The sequence below is a fragment of the Pleurodeles waltl genome, chromosome 1_1 (genome assembly GCF_031143425.1).
Source record: "Pleurodeles waltl isolate 20211129_DDA chromosome 1_1, aPleWal1.hap1.20221129, whole genome shotgun sequence".
Taxonomy (NCBI): Eukaryota; Metazoa; Chordata; class Amphibia; order Caudata; family Salamandridae; genus Pleurodeles; species Pleurodeles waltl.
Genome location: NC_090436.1, coordinates 658512279 through 658532906, shown reverse-complemented (window position 1 = coordinate 658532906; position 20628 = coordinate 658512279). Strand labels below are relative to the sequence as shown.

General features: G+C 51.3%; 1 protein-coding gene across 1 annotated transcript in view; it reads right to left on the bottom strand.

Moving 5' to 3' along the window:
* DMXL1 (Dmx like 1) overlaps positions 1 to 20628 on the bottom strand; it is a 1414533-nt gene that overhangs the window by 1068997 nt on the left and 324908 nt on the right. The window contains exon 8 of the mRNA XM_069226844.1: positions 15337 to 15526. Coding sequence (XP_069082945.1) covers positions 15337 to 15526 — 190 coding nt within the window. The remainder of the gene's footprint in view (positions 1 to 15336; positions 15527 to 20628) is intronic.

Here is a 20628-nt window from a genome sequence, read left to right as displayed (position 1 = left end):
GGAAACTCCCGAAAGGGAAGGGTATAGCCCTTTCTCACAATGCTGCTAATCCAGGAGTCTGATGTTATGACCTCCCACTTGTGGAGAAAATTAAGTAACCTCCCCCCTACAGGAGTGGAGTGAGTGGGAATTGGTGGAAGCCTAAGGCTGCTTCCCCTGCTCCACCCCTCCAGAGGAAGAGGAAGAGGCAGAGTGCTGCTGAGTGGCTCCCCTGGTACGGACCCTACCCCTCCCTCTGAAAGATCTATAGGAGAGAGCAGAGGTGGGTTGCTGGAATTTTCCTCAAAAGGAGGAGGAGGAGGAACCACGACCAAACCCTCGAAACCTCCTAAAACATCTGGAGGAGGTAGAAGAAGTGGCTTGCAAGCCCAGCAACTTGGCTGTGGCTCTACTCTCTTTGAACCTTTCTAAGGCCGAATCCGCCTTGGCACCAAACAGCTTGTCACCATCAAAAGGAAGGTCCAGTAGGGTTGACTGCACATCAGAGGAAAATCCTGAGTTACGAAACCAGGCCTGCCTCCTCGTAACTACAGCAGTGCCCATTGCCCTAGCAACCGAGTCAGTTGTATCCAACCCAGATTGGATAACCTGAGTTGCAGCTGCCTGAGCGTCAGATACCAGGCTTAATAATTCCTGAGGAACCTCTGTGTGCGTTGATTTAATCTTGTCCATCAGGGCATAAATGTATCTTCCTAAAATGCATGTAGCATTGGTGGACTTCAATGCCATGCTACATGATGAGAACACCTTCTTGGATGCCATGTCCATCTTCTTGGAGTCTCGATCCGAGGGTACAGCTGGCAAGGACCCAGGAGCAGACCTTGCTGAGCAGGAAGCCTGGACCACCAGGCTTTCAGGTGTTGGATGCCTGGAAAGAAAACCTGGGTCAGCCGGTGCAACCCGATACCTCCTAGCCACAGATCTATTGACGGCTGAAGAAGACACCGGCTTCTTCCAGACTTCCATTATGGGGTCCAGTAGCGCTTCATTGAATGGCAAAAGTGGCTCTGCTGATGTAGAGGCAGGGTGCAACACTTCCGTCAAGATGTTCTGCTTGGCTTCAGTCACTGGCAAAGGGAGGTCCAGGAAGCCAGCTGCCTTTCTGATAGCAGAATGAAAAGTGGCCGCCTCCTCTGTGTACTCCCCAGGTGATGACAAGTCCCATTCAGGGGAGGTATCTAGGCCACTAGCAGAGTCAAGTCCATGGAGACCCTCACGAGAATCCTCGATCTCCCCTTCCTCCAAGGCTTGTCTCTGGTATTCCTGTTCTTCAAGGAGGCGGAGAGCAAGTCTCCTCGAGTGCAACCTCTTCTCTAACCTCGGCGTCGACATGGCGTCAGCAGACATCGAAGAATGACGCTGATCGTCGGATCCGTCAGACGCCGGGTCTACAGGCATCATAGTTGTCTTCGGCGCCGAACGAGGAGCCGGAAGGTGTGAAGACTGTCCCGGAGTCGGAGGAGGTCTAGACGGCGTCACTGGCTGAAAAATCGAAGCCGCAGGAGCCGAAGCGGTAGGATAGGAAGCCTCAGGAACCGAAGCCACCGGAGCCGATCCCACATTCCCCAGGGGGAGAAAGGGCATAAAGGGTGCCGGTCGAAGTGGAGCCGGAGCACCCATGTTGAAGGCCAAAGGGCCCGAAGGACCAGCCGGTCCACCACCTGGAGCCATCTGTTGGAAGATGGAAAACATCGCATTCAGGAATGCGTTACTGTCAGCTCCAGGGGCCGGGAAAGCCGGGTATTGGGGTGCCTGGTTCGAAGGCGACACCGACGCCGGTCTCGACGTCTGCAAGGACAGAGAAAACATCTGAGGCTGCGGAACCTCGAACACCGTGAATCTCGACGACACCAGGAGTCCCGATGGCGCCGATGAGACTTCGGTGACGACGACTTTCGATGATGTCTCTTTTCCTTCTTTTTTGACTTCGCAAGAAAAAGCTTGGCCTCACGCTCTTTCAGGGCCATAGGATTCATATGTTGACAAGAATCACACTTATCAACATCATGGTCGGAACTAAGACACCACAAGCAGTCAGAATGTGGGTCCGTTACCGACATTTTGCCACCACACTCACAGCAGGGCTTGAATCCTGACTTTCTTTCCGACATTGTAATCTCGCAAAGTAAAAATCGCCAAAAAACAAACTGTAACTGTCGAAACAGCAACAGTAGCTCCCTCGAAGATAACCGTTTAGAATGGCACGGAAAAAAGGGAACAGACGTCAGACGGCGTCGCGTGGGCAATTGTGACGTCCTCGTCGACGTGCAGAAGCTACGAAGAAGATTTCCGTCGAATGCTTGCGCAATGGGAGTATTCATTAGGTAAGGAATCCACAGGTAGTGTATCCATCAGAACTAGGAGCTGCGATGGGTTTCAGATTGTGAAGAAATTATATCCCTGTACGTAGAGGATGTGCTGTTGTACCTGGCTGACCCACTGCACTCCATCCCTGCAATTTTGTTTAAAGCTTTTTGCTTATTCTTTGTCCCGCAATACTCAGAATCATCAGTTTGTCATTCGAAGAGGATATCAAACCAGATCCCCAAAAACCCCCAACCCCCCCCAAAAACAGAGACCAGTTTCCAAACTTTCCATCACAGGAAAAATAATAAGAAATACCTTACTCATAAAAACTCTATCCACACATCAGACAGAACTTACTAAGCTTCTTGAAATACAGAGTCCAACCCAAATGCAGCACTAAAACTGCTACCCTCCAGACAATTTCTGAACAGTCTTCATATATCGTCTACAGAGAGACAAATTAGTCTAGTAGCACAGGAAAACACTTGTCAGCAGTCTTCAATACAGTTCACCACAAAGCCCTTCTCAACAGCTTTTCCAAAAGAAAAGTTTTGGAAAGTCAAGTCTTAAATGAGCTAATGTGAAGTATGTTTCTGGCAGAGACAGCAAGGAATTCTCCTCCATAAGCAGCTACAGGTTCTCCTACAGCAAAACCATGCAAATACATCTCCTTTCAGAGATATTCAGTCAGGTTGATGGCTAGCCACCACTTCTTTCTGACACAAAACATATATTGAGTAAAAAATAGCCACCTCACTAGATTTGGGAACAGTTTGAGGGCCTGTTTAGTTTTCATGATGAGGATATCTGCTGGAAGCATGTCATGAATAGTGAGCTGATCAGAATCTTTGAGTGAATTTTATGGAATATCCAAAACGTAGCCAGTCAAGAACCCATCTATTTGTAGTGATGGAACTTCTCTTAAGGAGGAAGGCTGAAATTTTCCTTCTTCCCCAAGGATCCTGTGTGAGGAGAGGTGAAGGAAAGGTCGGTGCAGTGACAAGCCTGTATCACCTATTGTCGTCCTTAGAATTGAAATGATTACCACCTTTCAGGTGCAGTGTATGTTTCAGATAGGCTGATGAAGGTATGGTTTTGTACTGTTTGGGAACGGAACTGGTGATAGAGCTGTAGTTGAACCTGATAGGGCTGGCATTGGTACAACTGACAATATCCTTCCTAAGGGGGTAGGCCTCTGTCTTATGGCAGTCCGCTCAAGGTTCTGATATACAAATAGCCCCTCTATTTGTCACATCTACTAAAACCTTCTAACCTTCTAAAAAACTAACACAACTAAGAGATATTCTTTAACTAAACCAGGTATAAGAAGCCTAGACAACCTGCATCAAACGTATGACAGCTATCACAATCATTTTTCTAATTAAGTTAACCTCTATGAGCAACATGGTCCATGAGGCAGCTCACAACAAATCTGTCTGATTTTGGGAACATCAAATCTGATCTCAATATATCATTGTATAAGTTTACTGTTCACACTACCTGTTTCACTTTGAAATTGACAAATAGGGTCCTTTACAGTCATCTTGTCAAGCGTCATGTCTCCTGTTATCGTCGTCTAAAATTTAAATCATCAATCGTGCAATTTTTGTTTTACCTGCAGATCCTTGATGCTGTCATTCTTAGTTTATTCTACTCTAACTCCTCAAATGTGCAAGCAAAGACATTGGGGGTCATTCCAACCTTGGCGTTAAAAGGCGGATACCGCTGTCAGAAGACCGCCAACATACAGCCGCAGCAAACTGCCACGGTCATTCTGACCCACAACACGCAAACCGCCAAAATACAGACATCCACAAAAGTCCGCCACACCAAAGGCCAGCGAGAAACTGGCGATAACCAAACCGACACCGTCACGCCAACAGAAATACGTCCACACTATCACGACACACGAATCCACGCGGCAGTCTTTCAACCGCGGTATTCTATTGGCGGTACACACCGCCGCGCTTAAAATATACACGCAGCTCCAAAACACCGCCACATTGGACTATTCAAAATACACACACCTGATACACATACAAACACCACTCCCACACACCCAATTAAATATAAAACACACACCCACATCACCCACAAACCTCCACTCCAAGAGAATCGGGACCATGCACAGAGAAATAGAGATCCGAGCACCCAGACGCGCATATCACCATCACCCAACAATATTAACATGCACTTCACACAACACACCAATACACATCACCACACTTAGCACCACACAATCCACCCCACACATCACCCACACCACCCCATGGCACCGCAAAGACACCCCAGGTTTTCTGAGGATGAACTCAGGGTCATGGTGGAGGAAATCGTACGGGTAGAGCCACAGCTCTTCGGAACACAGGTGCAGCACACCTCCATTGCCAGGAAGATGGAGCTATGGAGCAGAATAGTCGACAGGGTCAACGCGGTGGGACAGCACCCAAGAAATAGGGATGACATCAGGAAGCGGTGGAACGACCTACGGGGGAAGGTGCGTTCAACGGTATCCAGGTACAACATCGCGGTTCAGCGGACTGGCAGCGGACCACCACCTCCTCCCCCAGAATTTACAACATGGGAGGAGCAGGTCTTGGCGATCCTGCATCCTGAGGGCCTCGCAGGAGTATCTGGAGGAATGGACTCTGGTAAGTCTCATCTTCACTACTTCATCCCCCCCACCCCACCAGCATGCCAACTCATACCCCCACCCTCACCCTCATCACACCTACTCCTTGCAAATGTCTCACCATCACAACCCACCCATCCCAACCCCAAGCCCTGCATGCGACCACAAATCATGAACACCCATCACCAAAGCATGCCCACTGCACATCCCCATCCCCCCCCCCAAAACCACCGTCACAAAAGCCCCCACACAGGAATGCAAGCACTGGGGTACACGGGCACCCACCCATTGCACACTATGGCACACCCAGATGCAATAATCATGGTTTTATACCCCTGCAGGACCCGAACGCCACGTCACCGCGCAGGAGGGTCCACAAATGTCCACTCCACCCCCAGAAGAGGCCCACAGTGATGACAGCACCTCTGTCAACCTGGATCTAGATGACCAGCCCGGGCCATCGGGGACTTCGGGACAGTCGGTTCCCCTCAGACAGCCACAGGCCACAGCAGACCTTGCCCCCTCTGGGAACACCAGCACAGCACCCACCCAGCGGGCCCATCCCTCTGTCCCCAGGACACGTCAATCAGCAGTGTGTCCACCACTACAGGGCACCCAGGTTAACCCACCACCCCAACAACAACAGGGACCTGGGGGCAGTGGTAGTGGGCACACAGTCCAGGGGACAGAGGCCCAGGGAAACAGGGGAACAGGGGGGGACAGGCCCAGGGAACCCACTCTCCACGAGGCCCTCTCCTCCATCATGGGAGCCTACCATCATTCCCAGGAGACGATGGCGACGGTACTGGCCAGGTTTCAGGAGATCCAGCTCCTGCAGGAGGAAAAGTATTTGGGGTTCAGGGAGGAACTACGAACCATCAGTTCTGCCCTGGGCACCATTGTAGGGGCTCTGAATCTGGTAGTCACCACATTGCGGGACACTGTGGCACCACAAAGGGCCCCTGACACTAGCATGGACCAAGAACTGGCTACCACCTCTGCTGGCGCTAGTGGACAGGAGGCCCCGCCACAGGACCAACAGGCCACCAGCACCCCACGCCCTGCAGAAGGAGAACCACCCCGCAAGCGGTCCCTGAGATCCAGGAAGAAGACAGAGTAAGATGCCAAGACCCCCGCCAGGAAAGGATACCTCCCTGATTGTCATCCCACTGTCCCACATTGTCACCCTGTCCATCCTTAAACTGCCCTTGCTCCACTTTCCACAGGCATTTGGACAATGCACCTGTGATACAAATAGTGTGGACTCTGCCATGGACATTCCTCCACCATCACCCCTCACCGATTAGCAACCACCCACCAATATAGAGCACTGTAATAAACACAGTTATTGCACAAAACAATCAGGAGTCTGCCTGTGATTTTGAACAAATGTATTAGACATTACCTTGCCAAAATGCTGATTTACATTGTGATGCCAACATACCAATGTCACACAGCTGTAGTCCATGGGGAAACAAAGTAGATGTCACACAGTGGGGCCCACATCTCTGAAATCGGAAGGGAAAGTCACAACTCAGTTACCATACACTGGGGGAAAAGGTCAGACAGTAGAGAGGTAGTAGTGTTTAAGTATATGTAATATGCCGGTGTGTATTCTTACCTGTGTGTCATTGGAAATACTGCTGTATTACTGTGTTCCTGTTGTCTATGTCGTCTTCTTCGGCTTCCTCGTCTTCACTCTCCACAGGCTCCACAGCTGCTACAACACCACCATCTGGACCATCCCCCTGCAGAAAAGGCACCTGTCGTCGCAAAGCCAGGTTGTGAAGCATACAGCAGGCCACGATGATCTGGCACACCTTCTTTGGTGAGTAGAATAGGGATCCACCTGTCATATGGAGGCAGCGGAACCTGGCCTTCAGGAGGCCGAAGGTCCGCTCGATCACCCTCCTAGTTCGCCCATGGGCCTCATTGTACCGTTCCTCTGCCCTTGTCCTGGGATTCCTCACTGGGGTCAGTAGCCATGACAGGTTGGGGTAACCAGAGTCACCAATTAGCCACACACGGTGCCTCTGGAGTTGAGCCATCACGTAAGGGATGCTGCTATTCCGCATGATGTACGCGTCATGCACTGAGCCAGGGAACTTGGCATTAACATGGGAGATGTACTGGTCTGCCAAACACACCATCTGCACATTCATCGAATGATAACTCTTCCTGTTTCAGTACACCTGTTCACTCCTGTGGGGGGGGAACCAAAGCCACATGGGTCCCATCAATGGCACCTATGATGTTGGGGATATGTCCAAGGGCATAGAAATCACCCTTCACTGTAGGCAAACCCCCCACCTCAGGGAAAACGATATAGCTGCGCATGTGTTTCAGCAGGGCAGACAACACTCTGGACAACACCTTGGAAAACATAGGCTGGGACATCCCTGATGATATGGCTACTGTTTGAAATGACCCACTTGCTAGGAAATGGAGCACTGACAGCACCTGCACTAGAGGGGGGATCCCTGTGGGTTGGTGGATTGGTGACATCAGGTCTGGCTCCAGCTGGGCACACAGTTCATGAATAGTGGCTCGGTCAAGCCTGTATGTCAGTATGACATGTCTTTCCTCCATTGTCGACAGGTCCACCAGCGGTCTGTACACCGGAGGATTCCTCCATCTCCTCGCATGTCCCAGCGGACGGTGCCTATGAAGGACAACAGCGAGCACAGAGTCAATCAACCCACAGGTACGTAACCACAGCTTGCACATAACACGATTCTCAATCCATTGAATGGTTTGTATGGGTGTTGATGCAAGGCCTAGGTATGTGTGACGCAGTAAAAAGTAAGCCATGTGGGCCCCTGAAATGGCGGCTGCCTGACCTGTGAAGTGCGACAATGGGATGTGAGGTAAATGCGCTGGCGTGGCACACCGTGGCGGTAGGCGGTCGAAGACCGCGGCGCAAAGCAGCACTGGTTAACATTGAACCCTATGGGTCTCAGGAGCCAATGACGATGTGCACCGGCGGTCGCTGTACGCACCGCCGCGGTACGCACCGCCGCAGGCGTGACCGCCATTTTCTATCTGCTTAATCACTCGATACCTGATCTTCGACAGGAGAGGACCTACACTGCAATTGCTGCTGTGACCTCGGTCTGGAAGAGACAATGGCTCATGCGACTGGGGAAAGGGCCCCTGCCTTCACTGCTCAGGAGCTGGATAAACTTGTGGATGGGGTCCTCCCCCAGTACGCGCTACTCTACGGTCCTCCAGACAAACAGGTAAATACACTGGGAGCATGCTTTATGGGCTATGCCTGTGTTGAGTGGGGTGGATGAAAGATGGTGGGGAGGGGAGCGATTGAGGCATGCATCAAACGACGGTGAGAGCAAGTGCCACATGGCAAGGGTAGGGGTGGGGGGCCACTCACATTGAGGGTGCAGAAGGTGATGACTATTCTTCTCCCCCTGTACATTTCACATAGGTCAGCGCCCACCAGAAGATCGATATTTGGCGTGCCATCGCCAAGGACGTCCGTATCCTGGGTGTCCACCACAGACGGGGCACCCACTGCCGGAAGAGATGGGAGGACATCCGCCGCTGGAACATGAAGACGGCGGAGGCTCAGCTGGGGATGGCCTCCCAACGTGGGAGGGGTGCCAGTCGGACTTTGACCCCCCTGATGTCCCGGATCCTGGCGGTGGCCTACCCCGATTTGGATGGGCGCGTGAGGACATCACAGCAGACACAAGGGGGTGAGTACACTCTCATTCTGTTGACTTTGCGCGCAGTGGAGGTGTCTGGGTGGGGGAGGAGGGCTGTGAGTATCCCTAGGCCAGGGCGATTTCTGTAGGCTAGGCCCCTCTGTAAGGCATGGCCCTGTGCCCCCGCCCCCCACCTCTGTAGGGTGCCAAGTACAGCTATTCATGGCCCTGTGTCATCTATGTGTGCTGATGTCGACCATAGGCTTGTAGGCCATCTCCCACGGATTGAGTAGTCGACCCCAAGTGCGCGGCGTAGTGCAGGGGGCTTCTGTGTCTGTCCTGTCCACCAACGGTGTCGCCAATGCATGCACTCAACATGTCTTTATTCTCCCCCCCTTTTTTGTTGTCTTCCTGTTCATGTGTGCATTAGCATCATCAGGCGGAGGAGAAGTGGCATCGGAGCACGAGGGAGCTGCATCCCACATGGCCATGGAGGGCCACGCAACGGACTCCGAATTCACCAGTGGGACGGAGGGCGAGGGGAGCTCCACAGCGGGGACTCGGGCAGACATCAGTGACACCGACTCGTCCTCTGAAGGGAGCTCCCTTGTGGTGGCGGCAACATCTGTGCCTCCCGCAACAACAGGTACAGCCGCCACCCACCGCACCAGCACCGCACCAGCACCGCCCTCCCAGCAGCCCCTCAGCGTTTGGCCCGTGCCCGCTCACCCAGGAAGGTGGGCATCTCCTTCGCCCCAGGCACCACAGGCCCTGCCCCAGTCACCCCTGCTGCCCTCAGTGAGGAGGTCATTGACCTCCGGAGGACGCTCACTGTTGGGCAGTCTACCATTTTGAATGCCATCCAGGGTGTGGAAAGGGAGGTGCACCAGAGTAATGCATACCTGGAGGGCATTCATTCTGGTCAGGCTGCCCTTCAGCGATCGTTCCAGACTCTGGCCTCAGCACTGATGGCAGCCATTGTCCCTGTCTCTAGCCTCCCCCCTCCAACTTCCTCCACCCATACCCTATCACCTGTACCTCTGCCTATCCCAGACACACCATCAGACCAGCCTGCACACACCTCAACCCCCAAGGGAAGCTCAGCCAGACATAAGCACCACACATCACACATGCATTCACACAAGCAACATCCACATACAGACATACCAACACCCACTGCCTCCACTGTGTCCCCCTCCTCCTCGTCTCCCTCCTCCCTCCCTGTCACATCTCCACTCACACCTGCATGCACAACATCTTCAGCCACTACGTCCCTCAGCAGCACACACACACCAGAACCCCCCGCACACGTGCAGTCACCACCCCCATTGCCATTTACACGTCCCCTGTGTCCTCTCCCAGTGTGTCTGTGACCCCCTCTTCCAAGATACACAAACGCAGGCAGCCACCCACCCAACAGCCATCCACCTCACGACAGCCTCCAGCCCAAGCACCTGCACCTAAAGACACCAGACTTACAACTCCTACAACCACAACCTCTTCCTCCACTCCCATACCCACTACACCTACCCGTCCCACTGCTCCTAAAAAGCTTTTCCTGTCTAAACTCAACCTCTTTCCACCAACTCCCCCACCCCGTCCATGTCATAGGACTGCAGTCAGCACCTCAGCCACAACAAAACCGGACCCTTTCATCACAGTCTGCCATGGACTGTGGAGTGCCCCACCCTCCAGGGCAGCCAGTTTGGTGCGAAGCCAAGGCACGGGCAGCCCACCCCCAGAGAAACATCCCAAGATAGGCAGTGGCCGGCACGAGAGGGTGAAAACACCAGGGACTAAAACCCCTACCATGGCTCCGCAAGGAAGTGTAGAGACAGCTGGCACACCGCCCAAGGTGGGGAAGGGCCACAGGCGATCAGGGAAGGCTGGGAAGGGCAGCACGCCCGACAACACCGCCATCAGCCCAGCTGGCCAGAAGGGCCCCGCCAGCCCCATCCCAGGTGGGCAGGAGGCCACCAACAGGCCCGGCACAGCTGCCCAGGAGGGCCCCGCCAGCCACAGGACAGGTGGCAAATGACCTCCCCGCCATGGCCGGAACCGCTGAACTGGGCCCTTATCTCAAGCACCGCTGCACTGGGCACTGCCGTCTCAAGCACAGCTGAACTGGGCCCTTCATCTCAAGCACCGCTGCACTGGGCCATTCATCTCAAGTACCGCTGCACTGGGCACCGCCGTCTCAAGCACCGCTGAACCGGGCCCTTCATCTCAAGTCTCGCTGAACTGGGCACCGCCGTCTCAAGCACCGCTGCACTGGGCCCTTCATCTCAAGTCTCGCTGAACTGGGCACCGCCGTCTCAAGCACCGCTGAACTGGGCCCTTCATCTCAAGTCTCGCTGAACTGGGCACCGCCGTCTCAAGTACCGCTGAACTGGGCATCGCCGTCTCAAGTACCGCTGAACTGGGCACCGCCGTCTCAAGTACCGCTGAACTGGGCACCACCGTCTCAAGCACCGCTGAACTGGGCCCTTCATCTCAAGTCTCGCTGAACTGGGCACCGCCGTCTCAAGCACCGCTGCACTGGGCCCTTCGTCTCAAGTACCGCTGAACTGGGCACCGCCGTCTCAAGCACCGCTGAACTGGGCACCGCCGTCTCAAGCACCGCTGAACTGGGCACCGCCGTCTCAAGCACCGCTGAACTGGGCACCGCCGTCTCAAGCACCGCTGAACTGGGCACCGCCGTCTCAAGCACCGCTGAACTGGGCACCGCCGTCTCAAGCACCGTTGAACTGGGCCCTTCATCTCAAGCACCGCTGAACTGGGCCCTTCATCTCAAGCACCGCTGAACTGGGCCCTTCATCTCAAGCACCGCTGAACTGGGCCCTTCATCTCAAGCACCGCTGAACTGGGCACCGCCGTCTCAAGCACCGCTGAACTGGGCACCGCCGTCTCAAGCACCGCTGAACTGGGCACCGCCGTCTCAAGCACCGCTGAACTGGGCACCGCCGTCTCAAGCACCGCTGAACTGGGCACCGCCGTCTCAAGCACCGCTGAACTGGGCACCGCCGTCTCAAGCACCGCTGAACTGGGCACTTCATCTCAAGTCTCGCTGAACTGGGCACTGCCGTCTCAAGCACCGCTGAACTGGGCCCTTCATCTCAAGTCTCGCTGAACTGGGCACCGCCGTCTCAAGCACCGCTGCACTGGGCCCTTCATCTCAAGTACCGCTGAACTGGGCACCGCCGTCTCAAGTACCGCTGAACTGGGCACCGCCGTCTCAAGCACCGCTGAACTTGGCCCTTCATCTCAAGTCTCGCTGAATTGGGCACCGCCGTCTCAAGCACCGCTGCACTGGGCCCTTCATCTCAATTACCGCTGAACTGGGCACCGCCGTCTCAAGCACCGCTGAACTGGGCCCTTCATCTCAAGCACCGCTGAACTGGGCACCGCCGTCTCAAGCACCGCTGAACTGGGCACCGCCGTCTCAAGCACCGCTGAACTGGGCCCTTCATCTCTAGCACCGCTGAACTGGGCCCTTCATCTCTAGCACCGCTGAACTGGGCCCTTCATCTCTAGCACCGCTGAACTGGGCCCTTCATCTCTAGCACCGCTGAACTGGGCCCTTCATCTCTAGCACCGCTGAACTGGGCATTGCCGTCTCAAGCACTGCTGAACTGGGCCCTTCATCTCAAGTCTCGCTGAACTGGGCACCGCCGTCTCGAGCACTGCTGAACTGGGCCCTTCATCTCAAGTCTCGCTGAACTGGGCACCGCCGTCTCAAGCACAGCTGCACTGGGCCCTTCATCTCAAGCACCGCTGAACTGGGCACCGCCGTCTTAAGCACCGCTGAACTGGGCCCTTCATCTCAAGTACCGCTGAACTGGGCCCTTCATCTCAAGTACCGCTGAACTGGGCCCTTCATCTCAAGTACCGCTGAACTGGGCCCTTCATCTCAAGTACCGCTGAACTGGGCCCCGCCGTCTCAAGCACCGCTGAACTGGGCCCCGCCGTCTCAAGCACCGCTGAACTGGGCCCCGCCGTCTCAAGCACCGCTGAACTGGGCCCCGCCGTCTCAAGCACAGCTGAACTGGGCCCTTCATCTCAAGTACCGCTGAACTGGGCCCTTCATCTCAAGTACCGCTGAACTGGGCACCGCCAACTCAAGCACCGCTGAACTGGGCCCTTCATTTCAAGCACCGCTGAACTGGGCACCGCCGTCTCAAGCACCGCTGAATTGGGCCCTTCATCTCAAGCATCGCTGGCCCATGAGCGGCAGGGGCTGGCCCGCATCTGTGTTGGGCAGGGCTGCACGAGGCACTCTGGGCACCAGGCCCCCTCCAGAACCAGTGGAGTCTGTTATCCACTTGAGAGACTGTGGCTTTGCACTCCCCAGGATGTAACAGTGGGCAGCCCACCCACTGTCTGGACTTGTGAGACTGTGGCTTTGCACTCCCCAGGATGTAACAGTGGGCAGCACACCCACTGTCTAGACTTGTGAGACTGTGGCTTTGCACTCCCCAGGATGTAACAGTGGGCAGCCCACCCACTGTCTGGACTTGAGAGACTGTGGCTTTGCACTCCCCAGGATGTAACAGTGGGCAGCCCACCCACTGTCTGGACTTTAGAGACTGTGGCTTTGCACTCCCCAGGATTGAACAGTGGCCATGGAGGCCCCTTGTGGATCTGGCGTCGTGCACTCATCTGGCTGAGGTGCCCCCCCCTTCCCTTCCCCCTGAGGTGCCTGTAGTTTTGCTATCTGATGCCCCTGCAGTGTTCTCTCCGTTGGAGTCAGGTATCCTGTGTGGGCTTTGCCCATGTGATTTGGGCCCAGTGGTCCACGAACAATGCCTGCTACAATGCTCGGACTTGTACATTTATGTATATAAGAGTTTTTGATGTGTATATATATTTTTTGGGCAGTAATACAATATATTCCAATGTTTAGAATCATTTCCTTTTGTATTTGCATTCTTCCGGTGGGTTTGGGGGGTGTCACTCTGATGTGTTGCTATGCATTGATGTGTGTGTTGTAGTGGGTGAGGGTGGGTGTGTCGCGTATGTGTGTACCCGTAATATTTTCCCCACCACCCTCCCCTGTGTCGTAGGTGCAGTACTCACCGTTGTCTTCTGCGCCGGCGTTCGTGCTACTGGTAGAGGAACAGGAAGACTATCGATGGGAGTATGTGGAGTTCGGGTTCCATGCTGTCCGGATTCCTCGTGGGGTGTATGGAGGTGAGTGTTTCCCTTCGAAATGGCTGTTTCCGCCGTGTTTTTTATCAGCGGTGCTATCGCCCCGGAAAAGGTGGCGTATTGGTAGGTTGTGATACAGTGGGCGGTACATTGTCTCCCGCCTGTCTGTTGGCGGTGACTGCCGCGCTGTTTATTTGTACCGCCGTGGAGGGCGGTGTGTTGATGTGGCGGTCTCTGTTGGCTGTTTCCGCCAGGGTCGGAATTCCATTTTTTTTTACCACTGGCCTGTTGGCGGTTTTGCCGCCGCTTTAACACCGACCGCCAGGGTTGGAATGACCCCCATTGTCTCTCATACCCCTCACGTGATTATCATAAATGACAGTGTATGACAGTTTTTTTCTTAACTTGGTTCTTAACTGTCTACTATACATGTTTGATAAAGTGATTTAATATTTCTCGGGCAACTCTCAAAATAAACCTTTCACAGAAAAAAAGCAAATTATATAAACATCTAATGTTGGGAAACACTGATCTCTTTGTCAGGAACAGGCTAGATTGCAACTCCATGCCAGACTGTGCCAAACAACTCCTCAGCGATAAAAAAACTACTTCAGATTAACGCTGTTGAGAAAGATAAATAAATTAATAAAAGGATAAAAGGATCTAATATTTTGATAAATTATCGGTGCACCTTGATCAAAGTAATATTGATAAAAATTATGCTACTATGCGTTTTTTTTGCTGTTTAGTTTTACTATTATATGTTCGCCAATAAATGCATTAAAAAGGCCTTACAAGACTGGGAGATGAATCATTTGGAAATCACCCACAACACAAGTGGTTTATAACTCTGGAATCAATGGTAGAAGAAATAATGACTACAGTAGCTTGTAAGTTACACTGCAAAGCAAGCCAATTACATTTGAAAACGACTTCTTTGATGAAGAGGAAGTGACCCATGTAACATTCTTTTGGTCAGGGACCTATCCTTCCTAGATTACTGAATTAACACTTTTCATAGCCCTATTCCACTCTGTAAAAACGTGGCATACTTATACAATTGTTGAAGCCTTTCACTATTCCAGTGCCATGGCTGCTATTCTTTATGGATCTCACTGGGGAGCGATATGATCTTTCAGGGCTGATGATTCAAGGGAATGTTGGGAAACTGTTGATATATGAAATGCTCAGGGTTAGAAGAACCCCGATGAAAATCCTTACAGGCCGAAACACGTTGGCTGGGCTGAATTTTGTTATTAATAAAGTCAATTTTTGATACTGAAGTATGGCTCCTGTCTAACGATTTAAAAGAATAACTTTTTCTTCATCTTGGGTATGGATCATTCTTCGGATATGTTGAACCTCTAGAACAAGAAAAATTCATATTGTGAACTGTGGCATTCCCTTTTCTTTGTTAGTCACACACATACAATTGTCATGACTGAGCTTCAAAGCCCTTTTTAATGTGGGTGATTTATGTAAATGGGAGCCCATTTAAGGTTTTAGCCATTAGAATTACATTAACACATGTGCACACAAATCATTTAACAACAAATTAAATGGATAGAAAGTAAAAAAAAAATCACTCACCTCCAAAGCACTCTGAACCCGTTCCTTACTAGAGGAATTTCTTTTGAAGTTGTTGTTTGAAGTATCTGAATCTGATGAATCACTGTATCCGCCTCCATATAAAAAGCTATCATTGGGCAGTAATGTCTCTGCCCACAGACGGCATACATTGTCTTTGCAGCAAGTCAACAGCACGTTACATACAGAACCTCTGCAGGAAAAATCTGGATATTTAATTCATCCATAACATCTTTTAACAAGCCATTCTGTTTTTTAATAAGGTACCAAGAATTATTAGGATGCAATGAAAACACTTCTTACCTGCAACAATCAGTTTAGAGCTGGGAGTTTTATAGGTTCACAAGCTTTCACGACCTCCTGCTCCCTAATTGCTGGATTCGGAATATTAAACTATTAGAAGAATGACTCATAATCACATCCTGTTAGAAATGGGGTCTCTAGCTGACAGTCGGTTTGCACCCTGCCCAAGAAGGACCCTCACTCTAGTCAAGGCAAGGGAGATACCCAGCTCAGATAACCCATGCTCATCCCCTGCGGGGTGAAGCGGGACGGTGCAACATGCAGTGCCCACAGGACACGGTATGGGTAGCGGCTCAGTGATGGTGTCCTGCGGTGTTGGTGAGACCAGGGCTGCAGGATGAAGTGTGGCGATGCAACATGCGGTGTCTCAAGGTCACACTGCAGGCAGCGGCATTCCTGATGGAGCGCGGTCATCGATAGGCCCAAGGCGGCGGTGCGGGACAAGCTCCATGTGCGGTTCAGACAGGGGCATCTGATGACGCAGCTGGCGTCAATGGTGCTGGCGTTGGAGGATTGGAGCTGCGGTGCGGAACGGGATGGTGCATCGTGTGGCGCACGAGCGGTGTCCACAGGCCACGGTACAGGGGCGGTGCCTGTCAGCGTTGAGCGGCATCACCTGGGATGCTAAGGCTGAGGTGTGAGCAAGGTGATGCAGCATGCAGGGCCCACAGGTCACAGTGCAATCAGCGGCTCGGTGACGGCATCAAGTGGCAGCGTCCGTGAGTCCAGGTTTGTGGTGCAACGTGGGGTATGCCTCAATGTGGCGTTGTCAGGTCACGGTGCAGTCAGCTGCGTTTTTGACGGCATTGCAGTGTTTTTTCTACAACTGCAGCACAAAACACACAGTTCCCAGTGCTGTAAGTAGTTGAAACTGAAGTCTTTAATAGCTCTGAGACTTTCAACAGGAGGCAAGCTCAACTCCAAGCCTTTGGAGAAACTTCACAAGCAGGATGCATGGCAAAGTCCAGTCTTTACCCTCTTTAAGGCAGAAGCAGGAACTGAAGGCCAAATCACCAAAGCACCTTGGCAGAGGTTCCTCTTGATCCAGAAGTGTTCTAAAAGTCAGGGTTGTGGGTCCACTATGTATGGGGTTTTGGGTCCATTACTTGTACCCCTTTCTGCCTTTGATGAAGGCAAACTTCAAAGGAAAGTCTCTGTTGTACACAAGAACCTGCCTTGCCCAGGCCTGGCCCCAGACACACACCAGGGGGTTGAAGACTGCATTGTGTGAGGACAGGCACAGCCCTTTCGGGTGTGTCAACTCCTCCTTCCCCACTCTCATCACAATATGCAGGCTACACCCCAGCTTCCTTTGTGTCACTGTATAGAGGGAATTCACAAACAGACCAACTGTCAGTCTGACCCAGACATGGATTCCACAGGCAGGGAGAGGCACAGAATGGTTAAGCAAGAAAATGCCTAATTCCTAAAAGTGGCATTTTCAAACAGACAATCTAAAAACCAATTCCACTAGAAGATATATTTTTAAATCGTGAGTTCAGAGACCCCAAACTCCAGATCTTCATCTGCTCCCAAAGGGAAATTGCACTTAAAAGATATTTAAAGGCAGTCCCAATGTTATGGGAGAGATAGGCCTTACAATAATGAAAAACACATTTGGCAGTATTTCACTATAAAGCATGTAAAACACACCAGTACACCCTGCCCATGGGGCTACCTAGGGCCTACCTTATGGTTGTCTTACATGTATAAAAAAGGAAGGGGGGGGCCTGGCAAGTGGGTACACTTACCAGGTCAATTTGGCAGTGCAAGACTGCACACACAGATACTGCAGTGGCAGGTCTGAGACATGGTTAAAGGGATCCTCATTTGGGTGGCACAATAAGTGCTGCAGGACCACTAGTAGCATTTGATTTACAGGCCCTGGGCACACATAGGGCACTTTACTAGGGACTTATTGGTAAATCAAATATGCTAATCATGGATAAACCAATCACCAATACAATTTACATAAGGAGCACTTGCACTTCAGCTCTGATCAGCAGTGTCAATAAACCAGCAAAAACAGGGTGCAGCATACCATCAAAACAGGAGGTCAGAAGGCAAAAAGGTAGGGGAAACACGCCAAAACATGCCAGGTCTAACATACCTAGAGTGTGCCAGGACACAATCACTACCAAATATGTTACTTTTTTTCCCACTGGAATGGTATTCCGTAACTAAGCTAATAAGAAGTACAATCGGAAATAATAATGTATTTTGTTAAACAAAAATCATCCAACTATATTCCTAAATTGAGGATTGTGGGTATTTGAGTAATATGCCCCAGATAAGCTTCTAAACAGCCAAATCTTTGAACAATCATCTGGAAGCGGAGCTAACTTGTGAAAGAGTGACAAGAATTGGCCAGAAGTTGGTGATTTGTTCTACAGCAAAATAGATTCCTTATGGCATGGGTCAAAATGACATAAAAAGCACATAATTTGCAATACAGATCACAATATATTCATACATGTTGTTTTTCCCTTCAGCAAAAGGTACATTTGAATCACTAATTTCCCTGTTTCAAACAGAATTCTTAACCACATAAGAAACACAGGGCAAGGCAAGTAACAAGTAATTGTTCAAAATATGTGATAGAGATCTCCAGATCAAATTTTCAGATGGGCAGAGCCTGGATGAGACTGGAAGAATGGCTATGTGTTAATAATCTGCCTGAACTCGGTACTACATGGGTTTAAGATATTATTTCAATTTTTTTTAATTAGATAGCAGATTTTAGTTTTTGTTTCGAAATGTTGATGAAATTACAATGAATAGAGTGGCGTACTTGCTCACTTGGGCTGAAGTATTTTCATTATAATTTAATTTTTTAGGATTGTAAATATTATCCTGGTTATGTAATTTTGCACAGTTGGGCTGGTTATTTCTGTAGATCCGCAGCTCAATCTTCTACAGTCAAATCAAATGAAGTCCTGATACATTTTGAGATCACTCTGATTTCCGTTTTCAAAAACTAACTAGAATCTACATGATATATGCTTCAAGCAACGTTCCCTACACACACAAAAAAATGTATTTGCTCTCTTTAAGGGAAACTAAAGCATTGGGCTTCGCACCTAGGGTCGCATTATAGAGAAGATACACTTTCCACCGTGAGCCACAGTTAACACAGAATTAAGTACTTCAGGCAGCGACAGGGATAGATAGTACTCCTTATCACATCATAGCAAATGCACTGTTGACAGTGCAGGTACGAACTTGCCACTGCATTGTGAACAACGTTTTAATGAAAGGAAGACCGCCAGTTTGCTGCCCTAATCGACCTTTCAATGTACAAATGGCAACCCACCTTGCATTCCAAGAGAGTGGGTGTCCACTGGGAAGGGGGAAATCAACTGGGGCACACTGAAAGTGTGTTACCTATCAGTAACAAACAATCAGAGCAACTCCTGATAGCCTCTTTACCTCTGCGTCCACATCTGTAATACAACATTGGCACACATTATTTCCTCCACTGCATAGGGCCACACCTTCATGCAAATAGGAGAGCCTCTCCCCCTTCACTGACATCATGCTTGCAAGAGCTTTATTATTCAAGGGGGCACACAAGTTTCTGCGGCCTCTTCTGTAATAGCAAAGAGCCCTTGAGTGTACAAATTATTTACGAATGCCCTAGGGGACATTCCCCTGGTGTGCATGTCATTCGGATTGGTTAAAGACAGATAGATTAGACAAGACAAGATTGTAGGAAAGTAACCTCTTTTTGGCATGGTTAGTCCCACTTTGTGTCTGCGGTCAGTGTGATCACTGGAATCCTACTAACCAGGACCCCAGTGACTGTGCTCTCTCCCTCTAAATTTTGTTGCTTAGGACTTAACACACACCACATTTTGCATACTGGTGCCCCCATATAAGTCCCTAGCATATGGTACTTGGGTACCCAGGGCATTAGGGCACCAGGGGTTCCCCATGAGCTGCAGCATCTATTGTGTCACCCATGGGAGCCCAGGCAAAATGTGTCTGCAAGCCTGCCATTGCAGCCTGCGTGAAAAGGTGCATGCACCCTTTCACTACAGGTCACTGCACCAGGTCACTTTAAGTCACCCCTATGGTAGGCCAGTGTAGCCCAGAGGGCAAGGTGCAGGTACCTGTGTGTGATGACACCCCTACGTGAGCAGAGGTGCCCCTACAAACTCCAGCTCTATTTTCCTGGACTCCGTAAGTGCGGGAAAATCATTTTACCCATGTACTGGACACAGGTACTGGTCCTGTGTCCAGCTCCATAATGGTAACTCCAAACCTGGGCATGCTTGGAATATCAAACATGTCGGAATCATATCCCAATGCTGTTGCCAGTATTGGTTGTATGATTCCATGCACTCTGGGGGCTCCTTAGAGGACCCCGAGCATTGCTCCTACTATTCTTCTGGGGTTTCCAGGTAGCCCGCACTGCTGCCACCCCTCAGACAAGTTTCTGCCTTCCTGCTGCTTGACCAGCTCGGGCAGGGGGATGCAGAACAAAGGATTTCCTGTTAGAGAGGGAGGCAACACCCTCTCCCTTGGAAATAGGTGTTACGTGGCTTGGGAGGGGTAGCCTCCCCAAGCCACTGGAAGGCTTTGAAGGGCACATTTGGTGCCCTCTTGGTATAAACCGGTTTACACTAGTCCAGAGACCCCGGTCCCTGCTCTGGTGTTAAACTGGACAATGGAAAGGGGAGAGACCACTCCCCTGTCCATCACCACCCCAGGGATGGTGTCCAGAGCTCCTCCAGGTGGCCACTTGATTCTGCCATCTTCAGTCTGCATAAGAGGTAAGAAGGGATCTCCTTTGGAGTGAAGGAATCACTCCTCTTCATCCACAGGCACCAACTGCAACGACGACCGGCTGCATGGATCCTCTCTCCTCCGGAACCACGTCGATCCTGCATCACAGGAGGTGGTCTGGAGTGGTCCCCTTGGTCCTCTCTACCAGCTGTCCAACTTGGGAGCCGGTAAGCCCTGGCCTCCCCTGGCAGGACAGTACCCCTG